Source organism: Electrophorus electricus, chromosome 13 (assembly GCF_041902795.1).
Source record: "Electrophorus electricus isolate QZ-2024a chromosome 13, ASM4190279v1, whole genome shotgun sequence".
NCBI lineage: Eukaryota > Metazoa > Chordata > Actinopteri > Gymnotiformes > Gymnotidae > Electrophorus > Electrophorus electricus.
Window position 1 is genome coordinate 14,080,895 of NC_137509.1, and position 20,262 is coordinate 14,101,156.

At 44.4% G+C, this 20,262-nt stretch overlaps 2 protein-coding genes across 2 annotated transcripts; both read left to right on the plus strand.

The window, feature by feature from the left end:
* The first annotated feature begins 903 nt into the window (after positions 1-903).
* Positions 904-17,666, plus strand: mta2 (metastasis associated 1 family, member 2). The gene is made up of 18 exons (XM_035519887.2): positions 904-1,339; positions 5,840-5,907; positions 6,650-6,743; positions 10,018-10,135; positions 10,401-10,464; positions 10,801-10,918; positions 11,132-11,234; positions 12,429-12,528; positions 12,687-12,875; positions 13,215-13,289; positions 13,447-13,505; positions 13,761-13,861; positions 14,024-14,163; positions 14,321-14,549; positions 14,829-14,918; positions 15,053-15,174; positions 15,310-15,452; positions 15,561-17,666. Exons 1-18 carry the CDS (start codon positions 1,312-1,314, stop codon positions 15,712-15,714), a joined length of 1,995 nt encoding a protein of 664 aa, XP_035375780.1. The 5' UTR covers positions 904-1,311; the 3' UTR covers positions 15,715-17,666.
* Positions 17,667-19,065: 1,399 nt separating this feature from the next.
* On the plus strand, positions 19,066-20,075 carry cth1 (cysteine three histidine 1; the record flags this gene model as incomplete). Its single annotated transcript, XM_027017230.3, has 1 exon — positions 19,066-20,075. A coding segment is annotated over one exon (981 nt), but the record flags the coding sequence as incomplete, so codon positions are not given.
* Positions 20,076-20,262: the final 187 nt, after the last annotated feature.

Genomic DNA, 20,262 nt, shown 5'->3' on the forward strand with positions numbered 1-20,262 from the left:
TAAAATGAAAAATGAGGCGGTAGAATGAAATGTGATTTAAAAATGGTTTAAGCGGTTGACTAAGATTTATGTTTATTTTTTTTATGTGTAAAAATAGTTTGAAAATGGAGAAAAGGACTGAAAATATGTAAACTTATAATATATCAATTTCTCCTAGAGTTTTCCGTTTCAACGTCGTAATTTAAAGAGCAAACGTGAATTGTAGGAAGGTTGTAACCGCGCAAAATTCACTTGTAGCCCTGTTCCAAAATGCCACCTTCAGGACAAGGTTGGAATGAAAAGAAGGAGTCGAGTTGGTTGTGCGACCAAGAGGGGGCAGTATGTTACTAATTTCCACCATGTTCGCCTTTTGCTTCACGCGTTTTCTGGCTCTTGGACAGGAGTAAGTTACCTGCCCCAGCTATTGTATCCGCACTCTTAGTTTCCACAGGGTTACTTGGGTCCTTCTTACCAAAGCATGAGCACAAACAAATGGCATGGTGAGGTAAATTATTGGATGAACAGGTTTTTAACCAACGTGCCTAAAATCAGACCTATGCAAATTCAAACTTTGTTATACTCAAGATGCTACTAAAGCAATCCTAAATATTTTTGTTTAGTCTGAATCATTTGAACACACGCAGTCAGTACAGTCAGATAAAAACATACTTAAATCTTCTACAGCCAGTTGAGACTAGCGCGTTAAAACGCCAAATAATAATTGTTGATTTATTAATAACCGAGAATTGTTATCCTGATCTTTCTTAGGCAAGCAGTCATGCGTTTCACAAGAATACCGTAGGAAATGAAATTTCAAGATTCAAGGAAACTACATTTTCCACGTTTTCTTTTTCTTCGCGCGTCTCAAATTATACGTGACGCCACGAGCTTCCGAAGATGACGTTAGAGAAGGAGGGGGGGGGGGGTGTGAACAGAGCGGAGGTGAAGAAGAGGAGGATGAAGCTGGGAGCGCGGAGGATGGGAGGAAGAGTGGAGTGAGTGAGAGAGAGAGAGAGCGAGAGAGAGAGGCTACCGAGGACTGCGTGTGCATGCCTGGAAGCGCGAAGGCGGCCGGGAGTTTCGGAGGGACTTCGTGGCTCGGACCGAGACAAAGACGCGTTTTAACCGTCGCCGTAACGGACACGCTCAACTTCTACCCGCCGCAGCTCGGGCTCGCCGCGCCGGGTCCCGGCTTTGTTTGACGAGAGGGGAGTCGCGCCGATACATGCGGGAATACAAATAACACCCCCCCCTCCCCTCCTCCATATTCACATTTTCTTCACGCAAGAGGGGGAATCCCTTGGTCTTGTGTTTGTTGAAGGGACCGGGAGAATGGCGGCCAACATGTACCGAGTAGGAGGTGAGTGTTTTAACGCACGCCTGTGTCCGTAGTTACGCGGTTCCCCGGGCGGCTAGCGTTAGCCACGGCGGCCAGACGAGCCCGGTCGTCTTCGTTAATAGTTAGCTGAGCGAGTCGTTAGCCCGGATGCTAACTAGCGCGCTAGCGCCTTCTCTCATTTGGTTGCTTAGCTGAGGGTAGGTTTTCTTATTTCCGCCTTCTTCGCATAGGCCGGCTCAGTTTGGCTAACGCTAACCCTAGTTATCTTAACGATTTACAGGCTCACTGCGCTGCTTTTAACAAGTAAAACTTTCTGAGGTAGCTGAACCGCAGTTGGAAGGACTGTTTTGAGCACACTAGCCAATATTGTAGTCTTGAAGTACTTTCTCTTGATCAAATGGCACTGGATGCCTACTTAGATTCGGTTTTGTCAAACACTTTGAAAGATCGCACCTTCTCCGGTCATATTTAATATTAGTTGCCTAAGCCACACAAACGAGAAAAGTGAGCCTGGGCGCAAGTGAAAAGCCTTGTTACCGGGTTCTGCGTTACCACATAACAGGCGAAGCATAATAACTCCCAGTTATCTCTTGCAAACTTGGTTCTGGCCAGCAGAGCACACATTTCACGGTTAGTTTGCATGTAGCTAACTAACTCTTAACTCAGCTGGCACCGCAGGGTCAGCTTCACCTGTCCATCGAGATGTCCCGTTTTAGTGCTTAACCAGTGTAATATAGAGTTGTTGCTAAACTTCCTCTTAACAAAACAAAAAGAGAAAACGTCCGAAATTAATAACGACCTCAGGACAGCTTAATCTCTGAGGAACTGTCATATAACTAAGTAGCACATTCTAATGCATGATTCTTGAATGCAACGCTGATTTCACTTACACGCGTTTCTTTCAGACAGGTAGCCATCAAAGCTAACTGAACGTAGCCGATAAAAGTGATGCCGGCAGCTTGCAAAATTCGCGTACCCGGTGAATGTGACCACCACTCTTCACACTCGCTCGTTGTCTTGCACCGCTAGATTTACTGTCAAACACGTAACCCATTCCCGTTAGTCCAAACACCTGTACATCCGATATACGGACTGTTAGTGGAAATATATATTTTTGAAACACGATGCATTGCATCGTATTGTAATCAAAGCCCACGCCACGGACGGTATCGTCCTGGATCCTGATAATTATAGTGTCCGCTGTGAAAGCAGCTGGAGCTGGCTAGCTAAATAGGTCACGCTTATTCCGTGTGGAGTTTAGAGATGCTGTCGCTGTACAAGCCGTATTTTTTTTTTGTGTGTTTAGTTTTTATTTTTTTTAAGTGACGCTTCCCGGTTTATATGATGATCGCCGTAGTCGACTGAGTCCACGCTGTCGTTTTTGTTAAAGGTGACATGAAGACGTGGGTCGTCTTTGTGACTAGACGATGAGATGAGATATCTCGTGTTTTATACTTAGAATTTGCAAAAGGTTATACCAAAACGTCTGCACGATGGATAATCGTTATGATTTCGATTAAATTGCCATAAGCACATTTTTTAATACACGCGTGCGCTTAAGATCCATCTCAAAGTTGACCTGCGGCGTTATATCGGGCGTTTGTGTCCAGTGTTGTTGATTGAGTGATATAGGCTCTGCACCAACAGGCTATTTCTTCATGTTGACACCCCCTCTTTCCCATCAGGCGCAAGTTTCTTCCCAACATCATCTAATAAAAATCGGCTGCTCGTATTTACTACGATCTCGCCGTGTGTATTGCGCCTCACTTATTGGGCTTTTAAGCCAACGACTGAACCTGTTTATATTGTTGGCTATATCAATTACGTCAGTGCAGTTTTCTGCCACTCCGGATTGCACGGCGTCTCTTTGATGTTTGCTGAACTTGACCCCCCTCCTGATTCGAGTCACGGTCTGCTACGTCGACCGCTTCTCATCCTGGTCCGCGATGCCAGCCTCGCTGACTGAACGCGGCTCAGAGCTCCAGACCGTGTCTTCCGGCCTGTCGGCTAAGGCCCGTCGTGAGTCCAGCACCTCCGCCAAACGTGCCGCTAAGTACGCCTCGCGCTGCCGTTATCCTTTGACGTTACACCAAGTTCCTGTCCCGTGCGCGCGCACTGGCACGCACGCACGCACGCACGCACGCACGGTCTATTGTCTCGGCTCCCTCCTCTGACTTGACTGTTTTATTGTCCCGGCTCATCTTAAACACGGGCGGATATTACTGGGCTGCCTTATTTGACCTAGTTACTATGCTGTGTGTGCAGCCATGTTCTGTAGCATTAGATATCCGATTAAAATGACTAGGAATTAGAAGGGGTTGCATTTTTTGAGCCAATCAATACATTTTCTTTCCCAGTAAGTTCTATAAACAACAACTGACACTGTAATGACGCTTTCACCATATTTTTGACACGCTTCAGTACTCGGAAGCATAAATATAAGTCAGTGGTTTGGTAACTGAATTTCGTACAGTGCAGTAGTTACTCATCACTGTTTAAAATTGCAATGTCCTTGTTTTCTGCAAGACTGGGCTGTATTATTAGGTTAAATGTGCTTGATGCCATTTTATTGGTCTCCAGTGATAGGTGGGTGTTACAAGGTTTAAAACTTAGTGGTAGAAATGTAGGAAGGTATAGGCAAAGTTTGCACGTGAAAAGCCTCTACCATTAGGCTGTAATACCATTTCTCCCCTGTGTGGTTTTGATCATAGACAAATTTTGTGCTTGTCCTTACAGCAGAGCTGCCACATCTCTAACCAATGGGGTTTACACGTTCACCCAGTTCTCTGATGTTCTCAGCCGTAAGACAGCCACTGCTGCTGTTCAGCAGTCCCTTATTAGAGCTTCAGTAGTACTAGTTATGATATACTAGTTACTATATGTTACTTAATGGAGATTAGATGTTGACTTTGTGCAGGACAAGTGTGGTGTATACCTTTTGTCCTGTGGAGTGACCATAGATTATTTAATTGTTGGGACAAATGAAGCAGCAAGGCAACATTTTATAAATTACCAAAGTAAATATAACTTGGTGTACAGTGAAAAGGGTGGACCCTTTTTTGACCGCTTTGGCTTCAGGTCAATGAGAACATCTAAATCCTCCTGAAAAATTTCTAAGTTTCAGGTTTGTGGCCACAGCATGGCAGTGTAGCTACACATGAAAGCAGCAGCATCTGCCCTGCGTGGCTTGACTAGAAGCCAATACGTGGCAAAAAGTGAATAATTTGTGCACCTTCTCCATATTTTTATAAGCAGATGTGAGCTCTAGCCGAAGTGATGGAACAGAAGTGGTAACCGAGTGTGACACCGCATTACTCCACCGAGTTTAAAGCATCTACTTTGATAACAGTCCGACAACATCCACAGGTTAATTCAAAAGTATTTACTTATCCCAAAGTATTCTGAAGTCTTTGTGCTAATTGTGACTACACCTGTGAGTAGATATGCTTCAAATGAGCTCGCTTTAGCTGGAATGTGAACTGTTTTGAGAGACCAAGAATTGATCTTCGGGCATGGCTTTTCTCAGTGTCATTCTCCGTGATGGAGCGTGTGAACTTCATGGAGAACCCTCAATTTGTTTCTGCTTGATCATATATTGTCTTGTCATTGACTGACACACAAGCCTGTCACCCACTGTCACCACTTTGTTACAGAACCTTAAAGAATATGAACCACGCACAACTTTCATGTCCTTTGCTACGTCGGTCAGTAAGATTCACCTTTCCAGCATGCATTTTTATTAGGGCTCAGAGAATCATGTAGGGTGTTGTGATATTTTGGAATGTCACTTGTGCAAATTTCAATCTCTCTGAAATTTCCTGATATAATTGCCAACTTACCAAGATTTGGTGCAGAAGGGAGTGACTGCACAGTGCTGGACCATATCAGTGGTGCGAAAGTGCAAGTGAATGGGGGTAGATCCAGCGTGGATCAACATTAGGCCACCTTCACAGCTTAGGGGTGATGTTTAGATCCAGGAGAATTTATACAATTTTAGACATTTACACATGTCATTGACTAATGGTGAAGTCTTGGTAGTGGTAGGCATATAATAACATTTTAAAATCCATTCAAATCAATTTAAATTTAAATCAATCCTTTTAAGTAGTTTACATTAAAAATGAAAACTTTTGATTTTCTTAATTTGATTTTCTTATTAACTTTTTTCTAGTCTATTTAAATCCAGTGCATATTTCAGCTGCAGTGGTGGTGTTTTGTTTTTTTTTTTCTTTTCCCCTTCATTAATTCCTAAAATGGTCAGTAGTGTCTGAGAGAAGCTTTTTTTTTTTTTCTATTCTGCTTTATGCAGCATCCCCGTTATGTAGTGGGTTTTCACTGTTCTGGAGTGCTTGGTTCGGGTGTATTGAGCTGGGAGAGAGTAAAAACATGGACCAGCTGGGGTGTCCCTGAGGATTAGGTTGGGAACTGATGCTTCAGAACATGCTCAGAGGAAACCATGAGCTTTTGGTGAAATGCTGGATTAATAATATTTTCTTGTTTTTCCCCCCGCCTTTCCTATAGATTATGTATACTTTGAGAACTCATCCAGCAACCCCTACTTGATCCGCCGAATAGAAGAACTCAATAAGGTGGGTTTCAATCATCCTTAACCTGCGTGGTGACATGAATTTTGTGTGTGTGTGTGTGTGTGAGTGAGAGTGAGATGAAAGCAGAGATCCAGAGTGTGCGTTTGGTTGTTTGGGAGACATTGTTCTCTCTCGCTCTGAAACACGTTCAGTCAATTTTTTAACTAAGCTCCGGCGTGCTGCATTACAGTGTAAAGAGAGCAAGCCTGTGTGCTTCCCTACTGTGTGTGGAAAGCTTCAAATCATGATTTGTGCAATTTAAACATTTTTATTGTGCAAATGCATTAAGTATCAGGCGGTAACATAATCTAGATGGTGCTTGGGGATATTGTAGTGGAGTACTAGGTGGCACTATTTTGATTAAATATATAGACATGGCTTTATCTCTCATTTTGTAAAATTCTTCAAACAAGTACTATAAAAAGACTTGCCAATTTTTAAGCGTTTGTGATTGGAAAGCACTGATCATTATTGGGCTTCTCCTCATGAATATGAACACACTGGTGTATTTAAAATGGGTGCTTCTAATGTTAAATTTGTGTACATTTGTCTCTGGTGCAAAAAAAATCATGCAAAATGTTGGTAGTTATTTGACATATTAATTGCTAAACAGAAAATAGACTAATACAGCATGATTTTTAGCTTTGGCTATTTTCAGATTTAAAAGTATGCCTCCTTCGCTGAGCCTGGCAAGGTCGTTGTTGTGCTTCTGTAATTGGCTCACCACATGAAATGTTACTTGCAGACGGCCAATGGTAACGTAGAAGCCAAGGTGGTGTGCCTCTTCAGGAGGAGGGATATCTCTGGGAATCTGAACACACTGGCTGACAGCAATGCTAGTAAGTATTGTGACCCTTTCTTCCTGTCTTTTTTTTTTTGTTTTGTTTTTTTTTGTTGTTTGTTTTGGGTTTTTTTTCTCTCTTCCCTTTCTCCAGTTTTCAGAGCCCTAAACAGTGCACATGTAAATTTCATGGTTTGTTCTAACCTTGAAAAGAAATGCTAGGTTTAGGGATGGAGTTCTGCAACTCTTAAATGGCAATGCTATTTATAAGAACTGTCAAAATAAATATAACCAAGAACTGACTAATCAGAAGGAGAGACAGACACGACACAACTGGTCGTTTCGCTTTACTTTGTCCACCACCTTATGGGTTTTGAAAAGGCACCCCAAACTTGGTTCATCCCCTTTAGACATACCCGCTTGTTCAGAATGAGTACATTCTATTGTGCACAAATGCACTTTTATGTTCAGTAATAGCCAGACATTGTGGTATTCAAGAAAACCCCATGGTTTCTTTATAAGAGCTCTTGCATGAATGTGGAAGACATCCTAATGGTGAACTGTCAAATTGTCACACCTGCCATTTGTGTGGTGAACTACTAGTATGTGGACTCTGGAGACCAGTTTGAATGCTCAGCAAACCTGCCTATCTGGTCAGTTCATACATAATTCCAGCGATTCACCAGAGCACTCTTAGGCTGGAGGACACTGGTAATAAGACGTTACACAAATAAAAATCTGCTTGAAGAGGAACACAAGCCAGCATGCAGTGCATTAGTTATGATTTTAGCGACTGAACAATTGGAGTGTGCGCGGGAGCCCGCAGTCCGTACGCTTCAGCGCATCTCCAGTCACAGAGACGCATGGGGCGTATACGCCTCTGAACTATAGTGTCCTGTTCAGAGTGACGTAGGGTTCGTCGGGAGTTTGTCAGCGATCGAGATGGGAACAAAGTTGCCAAATGTTTCCTTACCAGATTATTGCTCGCGGCCCAATCAAGCGTGCAGAGAATGAAACGTTTTCGGTCGTGTTTCTCCATGAATCACCAAAACTTGCTTTTACAAAAAGGAACTTGCTCAGGCAGCTGTTTTGAGTAGAGCGACCCTAGGAACTGTACTTGCATGGAGGCACCTATATTGGAGGATGTGCTTTTGTTTTTATATTTAAAGTTGTGGATGACTATAAAAATGAAAGGATGTGTCTGAATTTTGTTTGTTTAAAACAAAAATAAATTAGTTTTGGTAGATAAATCTCTTTATTGCAGTACTCTGAGTGCCTTTTCCTCTAGAATGTGGTAGAGGAACTCTTGGTCCTCATTGTTTTTGTTATCAGCCATAAAAAAAGAAGGGGGAAAATAGCCTGATGATTTTCTGGGGGTACTCCAGATCAGACAGACGTCTTATACTTTTGTTACATTTGCTTTGGGAAGGATGACCAGGAAATAAGGTGTGGAATCGTGGTTTAATTGTTTGCCATTTTGTTGTGTGAACAGCTCCATGGCTTCTGAACAATCCCCCGGTATTTGGGCTCTTTGCACCCAACAAAAATCTGCCTGTTTAGTATAAACGGGCAATTCTGTTTTAAAATTCACCCATCTCATGAGCCTGCCTCATGCTCAGTGTGTGAGGAAAAGTGGTCTAAAATATGTTATTTGACATGGCAACAAGAAATTTCTTGCTTGTCTTGTATTTTTTTATTTTATTTTTTTTTGTTTAAATTCATACTAATACTTATGCAGCCTTTTACTATGTTGTGCAGTCTAGTAAGAGCGGGTTGGCACTTAGGAAAAAGGGTATGTTCCCTATTCATTCCACCTTACTATTTTATATGCCTTGTGTCTGTGTATTCAACCTCTGCATGGAAACTTGTTCGCGCAGATTACCAGGCCCTTGCCATTTGCATGTGGATAGACTACTTGCTGGCAAATTGTGTATGATGTGCTGGAGGCTTCAGTGGTCTGGATATGTCACTACTTTTGTTGAGGTGTGTGTGTGGTCTGCACCAGCTAAGGCTGGTCTTCCAGGGCTCTGGGGCCTTTTTTTTGTTTTTGTTTTCTGATAAGTTTGAATAAAAAAGTATTAGACTCATTTCCTGTTGACCCTAGTACATGTATAAAAACTTTTCCATCTAGGAGGTGATTTGTTCCGCATTTCTGTCGCCCACTGGTAGGTCTACTAGCAATTGCTGTGTGTTCTCGTTCTTAATAAAAGGAACATTAAACCTTACATTTACTAAATGATGAAATGGGGAAACCATTGTTTCAACTTGGAGAAACCACTGTCCTAAAGACTGGCAGAGTTGTCCTTCTGGCATTGCTGTGTAATCTGTGCTTAGTACCTGCTAAACGGTTGTGTTCACCATGTTGTGGCCTTTATGGCACTGGATTGATGCCTGCAAGGCTGCCTTAAACGGTATTGGTACACAAGACCTATAGGCCTTAGTCTCAGGGAGGCTACCTCCTCACTCGTTGCATTGGCTTCCGTCTTGCTGCTCCTTTCCTTCAGACCTCTCCAGCCTTCTACTCTGTCTGGGCTCCTTTGAGTTTGTCCTACCCTGGCCTCGAGCCCAGATCCTCAGCCCTGCACACTCTGAACAAAAGAGCCTTCATGGGACTTGCCGGCCCCTGGCATGGAAAGAGTTAAACGCTGACTCGCTGGTGTCTTTGTCAAGGAGTGAATGTGCGCGCGCAAGAGTCACTAGTCGTGTGTCGGGGTGGGTGCGTGCGCGTGTGTGTGAACTTTTTTAAATGCACGCGTGTGTGTGTGTATGCACGCGCGCGCGTGCGCATGCCCGTTTGTGGTTGGGGGTGGGAGGGGGAGTTGGTTGTTACTCAATTGGGGGATGGGCACCTCAGGTTTGGTGCACAGGGTTTCCCAGTAAAGCTGGCAGGGACTCGCTGCCCAAGGGGTGGGGGGGGGCACTGAAGTGACAGGATGGGTTAATGGAAAGGGGTGTGGTCTAAGGTCCTACCCACTTGCTGACAGGGTTTCCTTTGCCTTAGCGCAGGGGCGGAGTCCACTCAAATCCTTTAAAACGTCCTGTCAGGTCTCACCTTGCACAAGCAAACACTTATGAAATAAATGATTTTTCTTGCTTTTTGTTTCAGCCATATCCTCTTAACGCTGTTTTTACTCTGTGCTATACATGCCCAATATAGGGGTATAGGTTTGTTGTGTGTGTGTGTGTGTGTGTTTTTTTTTTTTTCCCCCTTGCAAAATGATGGTAACTTCCTTTCAATGTTTTTAATCTACTTTTTAAAGGAAATATATAAGGGCTATTACATACTTTGCTGAAGTGGCACTGGGAACTGATGCATCTGTGGGTTTTTGCAGGAGATTTTGAGGAGGAGTCCAAGCAACCGCCAATCAGCGAGCAACAAAAACACCAGCTTAAACACCGAGAACTGTTCCTGTCCCGACAGTTTGAGTCTCTTCCTGCCACACACATACGGTATAAAACACACATCTACTACAGCCACAATCTCCTACCACACCCATATGATATGATGTATAACATTTTCTAATGAAACTTGGGGCATTCAGAGTACAAAGTGGTAGAAAGACTGTTGTATGTATGGAAGCGTGATTTGGCAGCTGTGCTGTTTTTTTTATTTTTGTGTGTGTGTGTATGGGAGTAGAGATGTAATTCTAAATAAAATGTCCTTTAAAAAAAAAAAAAAAAAAAACTCCACTAACTCATTAGCGTTTCTCCACAGGGGGAAATGTAATGTCACACTTCTGAATGAGACTGACGTTTTAACAAGCTACCTAGAGAGAGAGGTAAGATAATGACATGCAATCTTATTTATGGAAAAACTACTACTGATTATGATAGCCGGGTGCATCCTAACAGGCACAGACCGCATGTGTCCTCTAAAGCAGTGTGCCTCTGCTTCCCAGTCCTCAGGACCCACCAGCCAGCCCATGTTTTCGCTCTGTCCCAGCTTGCCTGAGTCAAGTCATTAAGAGCATGGTCTATACCCTGCAGGTGTACTGGGAGCTAGGTCAGAGCAAAAATGCGGACTGGCTCGAGGGACCCTGCTTATACACATGTTGCAGTTGACCTACAGTTCCAGTCCATGTTCCAGGAGTGCTGTGTGGTTTTGTGCCCTGCAGGACTGCTTCTTTTACTCCTTGGTGTTCGACCCGGTCCAGAAAACCCTGCTGGCTGACCAGGGCGAGATCCGGGTGGGATCTAAATACCAGGCGGAGATCCCCGACAAACTGGCCGAAGGTGGGGAGCGAAGCGATGTGGAACAGGCCACAATGCTTCTTCTACGGGAGGGTGGATGGGAGCGAAGCCTTTTCAATAAAGCATACCATCTGTTTGCAGGGTCTGTTAGCCCGGCAGGCCGATGATAGTTAAGTTGGGTTGTGAGTTGGCACTTTCCCTAGGTCATAAAGTAAAGGCACACATTAAGCAAACTTTAATGCTCCCCCCCTGTAGGGGAATCGGACAATCGGCTGCAAGAGAAACTGGAGACGAAGGCGTGGGACCCAGATAACCAGCTGAAAGACTCCCAAATCGATCAGTTCCTTGTGGTGGCACGGTGAGTCACGGTGTTTGCTGTCAGTGTCCAGTCACAGCTCTCTCCTGGTATGGAGACTATATGCATGGCTTTTAGCATGATTTTGTTTTACTGTACTGAAGTTATGGTCGATTATATAATGGGTAGATTATTACTATTTTTGCTCTCCATTATAACACTTTAATGGCATTTAAATTTTATCATGGTCATTATTTTCCTATAAAAACCCACAGAGCAATCGCTGCTGTTTCAGTGGAGGGCTTGACACATTTGCTGGTTAGCCCAACGTCAGTTTTTAATCAGGACTTGGTTATATAGATTGATACAATTATTAAATTTTTCCTGTTGTGTTTAGTAGGAGCTAACTATCGCCATCTATTGGTCATGTAAATGCCTACATGGTTGATGACAGTAATGCATATCACATTTTAAATTAAAATTTTATTTAAATTCACATGTAAACTCTTAACATGGGTGTTAATTTCATGCTGTGAAGCTAATTACTAATCAGACACCAAACACAACACAAAATGAGTTGAATGCTACTTGTTAAGTTCTTTTTGTATTGAATTTCTTAGTTTCCACTTTTTCAAAGTCACTTTTACTATTTAAACCTCAGTGAGAGGCAGGAGTGCATCACAAGGAGCTTTAATAGAACCTGTGTAATCCTTCTGCTGAAAGTGATCACAAATTTTAACAGGTGGCTATAGAAGCAATGGCAAGTCATTACAAAGCAAGGCCCTTCTTGGGAATACAAGTCCATGACTGCCATTTAGGCATCCATTGGGGGCACATTTGACAGTGTAGTTCAAAACTTTGTATACATGTCCACATGCTATAGGCTTTTTCCACCTAAAGTGATGTGTGTTATCTGTGGTAGATAGTAGCAGTATGTGTGTGTGTGTTTGGTCACTCTGGATAATATTGTCTGCTAAATGCCGTAAATGGTAGGTAGTAGGTTAGTGGCGTGTGTGTTTCTGGTAGGTAGGAAGATTGTGACGCATGTGTGGAAGGTAGTAGGGTAGTGATGCTGGGGTGTGTGTGTGTTGTCTGTGGTTGGGCCGATAGTCGGTGCCATTGTCCATCGTCAGTGGCTGACTCATCACGATGTGGAACCAGCATTGCTAAGCCACAACCCCAAAAGTGGGTCACATCTTGATGTGAAACTGTGTTATATGTGGTAGCATGGCAGTGATGCTGAGGTGTGTGTTGCAGGGCTGTGGGGACATTCGCTCGTGCGTTAGACTGCAGCAGCTCCATCCGCCAACCGAGCCTGCACATGAGCGCAGCAGCTGCTTCCAGAGACATTACACTGGTGAGCACACACACACACACAGATTGTTCACAGTAGTCTTGAGGCACATGAAAGCATTTCTAACCGTACGGAACCGGAACCAAGTGTCATGTTGCCACTGTAACCCAAAACGCCTCCACCTAAAAATGGCTGACGGCATGCATCTCCCTTGCTCGCAGTTCCACGCCATGGACACACTGCAGAAGAACGGCTATGACCTGGCCAGGGCCATGTCCACGCTGGTGCCTCAAGGCGGACCAGTGCTCTGCCGTGACGAGATGGAGGAGTGGAGTGCCTCAGAGGCCATGCTGTTCGAGGAGGCACTGGAGAAGTACGGCAAGGACTTCAACGACATCCGCCAGGACTTTGTGAGTTTGCCGTCTGCTCACTCCTTTGCTTTCACTCCTGTGCCCATGTGCTGCTGCTGTTGGAAGAGATGAAGAGTTTTCCATTAGACGGCATGTTAAACACACTCAAGCCACACAACTGGTGTGAAGTTTGTTGTTTTGTTTTTTTTAAAGACGCTGTCTAACAGTTGTGTACGTGTACACTGTGTACATAAAAACACAGTGCAGGAAAATCCTTTTTTAATATATTGGCAGGCATATTGCAATTGTAATATAATTGCAATAAAGTATTTCCGCTAGAACTGTGTAATCCTACTTTTAGGTTTGTGAGGATTTTTCCCTTGTTCTCCCCACCCCCAGTTGCCCTGGAAGTCGTTAGCGAGTGTGGTTCAGTTCTACTACATGTGGAAGACCACGGACCGTTACATCCAGCAGGTAAAAACCTTCCAAAGCTCCTTCATGCTTTCTCCAGTTTAATTTATTTTTTCCTTTTGCTGTCTGAGGTTTTGTTAATTTTTCTCGACTCACTTAAATTTGTATACTCTGTTATGACTGTAGTGTGGACTCATTATTTTTGTTTCTTCATGATCAGAAAAGACTGAAGGCTGCAGAAGCAGACAGTAAACTAAAGCAGGTTTACATCCCCACCTAGTGAGTATTTACTCAAACACCACTATGGAAGAGTTCTGAGAACTTTTGTGTGATATCAAAAATTGTGTATCATTAATCCAGAATGCTTGACTATTCAGCAGGAGAAAAATTGCCTCACTGACTTGAGGTTGCATTTATTAACTGGGTATTCCTGCAGCAACCTGTTAAACTGGTCCTATATTCAAATGTATAACATGGAAAGAAAATGAGTTGTATAATGTTGTTTTCCCCCATATCTCACCCCTCCCCCATCAGCACCAAACCCAACCCTAACCAGATCATGGTTCCTGGCAACAAGCCTGGCATGAATGGAGCTGCGGGCTTCCAGAAAGGCCTGTGCTGTGAGAGCTGCCACAGTGAGTATCGGTGCACTTCCTCCCCGCAACCCCTGCACTCGGAGCTCAGCCGCGTCTCCCCGCCGCCGCTCTTCATCCGTATGTCATACCGGGTGTTGGTCTGCGTCCCGGTGGATGTTGGTGCGCCACACTGAACATTTTTTTCCTTTTCTGCCCCTGCAGCTGCACAGTCGCCTCAGTGGTACGCGTGGGGGCCTCCTAACATGCAGTGCCGGCTCTGCGCCTCCTGCTGGATCTACTGGAAGAAATACGGCGGCTTGAAGACCCCCACACAGCTAGAGGGCGCTACAAGAGCTGGCTCGGTACACCTAGTAGCTGTGTGTGTGTGTGTGTGTGTGTGTGTGTGTGTGTGTGTGTGTGTGTGTGTGTGTTGCTCATCATGCTTCTGATTGGTAAGGCTCAGTCTAAGGTCGTCCATCCCATTGCTGCCTAATGATCTCCCAATCTCTTCTGCGACAGGATGCTGCCCCTCGTAGTCACATGACTCGTCAGGAGGTGCAGGGCATGTCCCCATTCACCAGCAACGCCGGCAGAGCCAAGCTGCTGGCGAAGAACCGCCAGACATTCATCCTGCAGACCACCAAGCTGACACGCATCGCCCGCCGAGTGTGCCAGGACATCCTACAGTCTCGCCGTGCAGCCCGCCGCCCCTACGCACCCATCAACGCAAATGCCGTCAAAGCAGAGTGTGAGTGCCTCACCAGTGCCACTATAAATGTCTGTGGCAGAAATTGTAGTGTTGCCTTTTTAAAAAAAATCCTTTTCTGGCATACATTTTATAGTGATAAGTTGTATGAAAGCATTTATTGAAGTCACACTTTAAGGTTGTAAAAGTAGCACGTCTTTCTTTGAATAGCACTATAGTCATACAATAACAGGGGGTGATGTTAAAGAACACTTAAATTTGATCTTGGTAGCCCTAAGACGCTAATAGCAGGAGACTGTTCTGTTCCCTTTTTTCCTACAGGTATGATAAGACTCCCTAAAGCATCAAAGAGTGCTATGAAGAACCGCCCTGTTCCACGACCGTCTCTTGTTAACATAGTGAAAGAACTTGGTGAGGACCTGCCAGTTGAACCACAACACTCCGTCACTGGGCAGACCTGGTCCAGACATGGCTTATGTTATAAACACCCTCCCCCCCCTTTGTGAAGTGAGTGAGGTGTTGATCAGTGTGTGTCTGTTCTTCAGCCGTCCAGGCTCCTCTCAAACACAAAGCACCCCGCAGTGCTCCCACCCCTATCAACCGTAACCAGGCCAACCAGCCACGCAGTGTTAGTGCGTCCCTGCTTGGCAAGAGGCCCTTTGATAGTGTAAGTCTCTCGCTCTCTCTGTCTGTCTGTCTTGTTTGTGTGTTATATGTATTGCACCATTCTTACACACACACACACACACACACACTGCACCACTGACCCTTTCACCAACCTTCCTCTCATTGTTGGCCACAGGTGACGGGGCACCCTTTCTCCACCAATGGGAGGCCCTTCATGTCCGGCATGAGAACATCCACCCAGTCAGTCATAAAGCGTCAGAGAGTCAGTCAAGGAGATGCCCCCAACCCTGTAGTGTTTGTGGCTACTAAAGATACCAGGTAAGTTGAAATATTACTAGCACATACTTTTTGACAGGCTTACCCTTCTAAAACTATCGTTGATTAACGTACGTTGGGCATGTGCACGTGTGTGCCTGTTTGTTTCAGAGCCCTACGGAAACACCTCTCCCAGGCAGAGATGAGGCGGGCAGCTAGGAAACCGAACATCCCTGTAAGGGTGAAATTTCCTCCGCTACCACGGCCACTTCCTGTACCCATCCTGGCCTCCAGTACCAGTGAACCAATCGTGCTGGAGGACTGAGCAGCTTTCTGTTAAACTACACCCCTGCCATCACACCTCGAACCCTGCCATCCTGAGCTATCATCTTTTACCACCTACCAAAACCTGATCTCGTGTGCCCATGCACACATCTACACATACGCACACAATTGTTCTTTTACGTGTGCTTTTTTCTTCCCTAATCTATTTTTCTATCCATCTATCTACCTGTTCATCTTTCTTCTCTTGTACCATCACACACACACACACACACAGAGACAGAGACACCCCCCTCCACCCCGACCCACACAGCAGGCTTTGGGCATGGACTTTGGAGTGTTTTATTCCAGTGTTATGGTTTATTTTCTTCTCTCCTTTCCTCCCTTCCTCTTTTTTTAATGGCAAATATTTTTAACTGTAATTTAAATCAGATAATGCTCGACATGAAATTATGATGATAAAGCACACTTTATTTTTTTTCCAGGTCAATCCTTATTTGTGTAAATAACATTTTTCAGGAGTGATATCTTTAATGCTGGGTGTAGAATGCAGGGAGGGGATCTGAATTTTGTTTGTTTGTTTTTTTTTGCTATATCTCTATCTTCATCTTTCTCTTTTGTTAAAAAAAAAATCTTAATTCAATATGTAGTGCTCCTGTTCACACTATAGTCCATTTCAGGCTTGGAGACCTGTAGTATGATCACCACCTACCACACCCCCACCCAGTTTGAGTGGTGGTGTTTAGCATCCCAGTCTGCTAAAGCTTAGTTCAGTTCAATCAGACCACAAGGCTCAGGACAGCAGATGCGTCTCCTCTACTCCAGATACCGTGGATCAATGGCTTTTTATGGTCCCATAGTTTTGTTGTTTTATTTTTTTTCTTTCCTCTTTTATTGTTCAACAGTATGTCATGGTTGTTTTTTTGTTTTTGTTTTTTTGTTTTTGTGACAAGAAAAATAATTTAGATTCACCAAGAAATGCCACCACTGGTTTGCTCTGATGTTTGGGGACTTTTGATATTGTGGGTCCAGTTTTAAAAGTGTATTCTCAGTGCAAAGGGTGAAAATGTTGATGGCTCCTAAAATATGTTCCCTGTTCAGATCGACTGGGGGTGGGGGGGGAGTAAGGAAGGGAAGGTATAGGTCATTGAAACCCTGTGGCTTCTTAGAGTAGAAGATTTTTGAAGTTTTTCTTACCAGTAAATGGTTGGTCTTCATAATCGATTCAGCCTCTGCCTCTTTTTTCCCCCTGCACTTTTTGTATAAAATTATTAATAAAGCCATACAAATTTAGGGTTTCCCGTTTTGATTCCTCCTATGTGTATGCTATGAGTCATAACTTTCATGTACTTCAATAATTCAGTGGCTGAATTTCAAAATGGAGCCACCTGTAAGGTAATGGTAGTGACTAGATAATTTAACAGTAGTTCTCAATTGAGTGGAAGCAAAAACAGATGGATTTTCTAGTAATGGCTCCGGTAGGCTGTAGACCAATTTGATATCTAACTATATCTTCGTTAGTTTCATTTGTGCTTTGTTTTTGAAACAGTGGATGACTTGTAGACTCAATCTGACAGTTAATTTTGGCACCATGAAATGTCAACCAGCGAATGAGTTCCATATAATATTCCAGTGGACGTTGTTTTCCCAAGTGTTTGGGGTTTTGTATGGTTTATTAAAACGAAAGTGCTTTGCACACTAAAGACTGAAAAACAAACCTGACCTCCCCCCTCCCCTCCAGAAGTGTCACCGGTTTTGTGTGCAAGTGGTAGCTTGTGCCTGCGTCTCCTATTTTCAGGTTTCAAACGCCACATTTACGTTTCTCTCCATCAGAGGCTGGGAAAGATGGAGGGAAGGTTGACAAGGGTAGCTTCAAAGCTCGAAGCTTCACATTTTGTACGTCAGTAACTCTTCTCAACTGTTCTTAAGTCTATGTATTCTTTCATGCATCTTGCTTAAAAAAATAAAGATTTTTTTTTTCTTTGTGGTCACTCACTCCCCTTTCTTTTTCTGGATGTAATTTCAGTATTTCCCGTGATTTTCACAGCGCAACAACAGTATAAAAAGCCCTTGTCTTGGGTTTCGTGTTTTCATCTGTACCTTGATTATGCATTATACCCCAGAGGCATGTCTTACATATTTTTCCCCTCGATTATTTTGGTTAAGAGATCATAAATCTGTCAATTTCAATTATAAAAAACCGGGGGAGGGGGGAAAAACTAAACGATGCTTGTTTACTTCTTACCTGATCAGAATCGCCGGTCTGTTGCCGAAACTATCTTTTAACTTGTAGAAGGCCACAACACATTTAATTGAACACGCAGTCAAATTATACTAAGTTACTTTTTAAAACGGTACGGTACTGCTTACAATGAAATGTCAGGTAATGCTTAACGGCAGTCGGCAATCGTTTCACGTTTTAAAAATGCCGACAGGACGCTTCCTCTGAAAAGGTCGTGGTCTATAACCAATTCACACCAAGAATTCAGACGGCGTCGACATTCATTTCACAGGTAGTCTGGTCATTTAATTAACAAGCCAAGGTGTGAACCAGTCATTTACACAGGATAGTTCTCTGAGTGTTGAGAGCTGGCCATCGAATAAATGTTTATTCCGCTAAACAAAGCAACGGGTACAAACAAAACCGAGCCCATTTCAGCCGGGGGCCCAACACCAGTACCCGCCACTGATCTCAGTACCGCGAATTAAAGCGCGTCACCCGCGTTCTGATTGGCTTGTTCGAGCTTCCCGATGACGTTTCAGATTCGCAGCTGAGCCTATTTTAAAGAGAACGCGGGAATGGAAATTGGGCCGGTTTTAAAATAGCGATGGGATGTGCATGTCTACGTGTGCCTTACTAGCTTTAGGGTACAGTCTGCGGCTTTTTTTTTTAAAAAAAAAGAAAAAATCATTTCCACTGTATTCTGTAACACTCCTGTTAGACACAACGTCGCTTTAAATACGGACAGTACCGCATGCTGAGGAGACGCTTATCCGGAGCGCTTTAAACTGCACAATGATGTTTGAGGTATAACGCTTTTACTTTCCTTAGGCCTATCTTAATTTTGAGTTGTATGTATGTTTATGTGACGGAGTTGTAGACCTTAACTAAATGAATTCACGAGGCTGAAACAATGCTGAAGATTCTCTGAAAACGCCTTTAGAGAACTGTGGATGTCTTTCTGGTATATGTGAAGTTGTTTCAAAGACTGAAAATGCTCTGGGAGACTTCAGAGTAACTTGGGAAAAGTCTTCAATATCTGAACTAGAAGCAATAGACTTGTATCAAACCTTTTTTATGTAGGGTTTAGAAGCTTTTTTTTGGTTGTTTTAAATTGACAAAAAATGGCAACTAGGCCTACAATAAACTTGTCATAAGCTTTAACATCTTAAATATAAATCTCATCCTCAGGCCAGCCAAGATGACTTGTTGTTTCCCTCAGAGGGTGGGGATGAACCCTTTTTCTCAGAGGAAAGCTTGGCCAGTGGGGGCCTCTCCCTTGCTGAGGCTCTCCTCCCGCTGGCAGAGTCTCCGTCTCCCTCTCTGAACCCCTTGCTTTGCTCCACCCGCTACAAGACAGAGCTGTGCAGTCGCTATACTGAGAGTGGAACGTGCAAGTACGCAGAGCGCTGTCAGTTTGCTCACGGCCTGCACGATCTCCATATGCCCTCCCGCCATCCCAAGTACAAGACGGAGCTGTGCCGTACCTTTCACGCGGCCGGTTACTGCATGTATGGCAGCCGCTGCCTCTTTGTGCACAGTCTGAAGGAACAGAGGCCCCTTCGCCACAGGCGGAGGAACGTGCCCTGCCGCACGTACCGTGCCTTTGGCGTTTGCCCCTTTGGAACCCGATGCCACTTTCTGCACGTGGAGGGCGGCTCGGAGTCGAGTGACGGCAGCGCCGCCGTGGAGGAGAAGGCCTGGCAGCCGCTGCTGCCACGCTCCGGCGACTGGAAGCCTCGCGGTGCGCTCTGCCGTACTTTCAGCGCCTTCGGCTTCTGCCTCTATGGCACTCGGTGCCGCTTCCAGCACGGGCTCCCCAATGCGTTGAAGGGCCTCGATTTGAGCCAGTCACCCTGGTCTCCTCAAGGGCATGCAAGAGCCCTCTCTCCAGCCTCAGATGTGCAGTCTTCCTCATCCCCTCGTTCCTCTGCCTCCTCGTCCCCTCAGTCTGTGCTGGCCTCACCTGCTTTCCCCCATGACTCTGGACCCATCACGCCCTCATCTGGAGAGCTGATGGCCAACAACGCGTTCACCTTCAGCAGCCAGCACCTAAATGACCTGCTATTGCCGCTGGCCTTCCGACTCCAACAGCTTGAGCAGGCCAACAGTCTGAGTCCACGGTGTGAGCAGAACCAACCACTGCTGTCTTGATCCTAATGGTCTCATGGGTTGTAAATTAACATTTTATAGATGTGGTGGCTTTCTTTTTAATTAAATGTGTAAATGGCTTTGGTTTGAGATCTTCCAATCTCAAATGGGAAGGTGTTGGTTCATTAACTAACTTTGCTTGTTAAGTCTGTCCATTTGTGGAATGCACTATGGAAAGATGTAGCTGACCGATTAGACTGTAAGCTGACTTATTTTTAA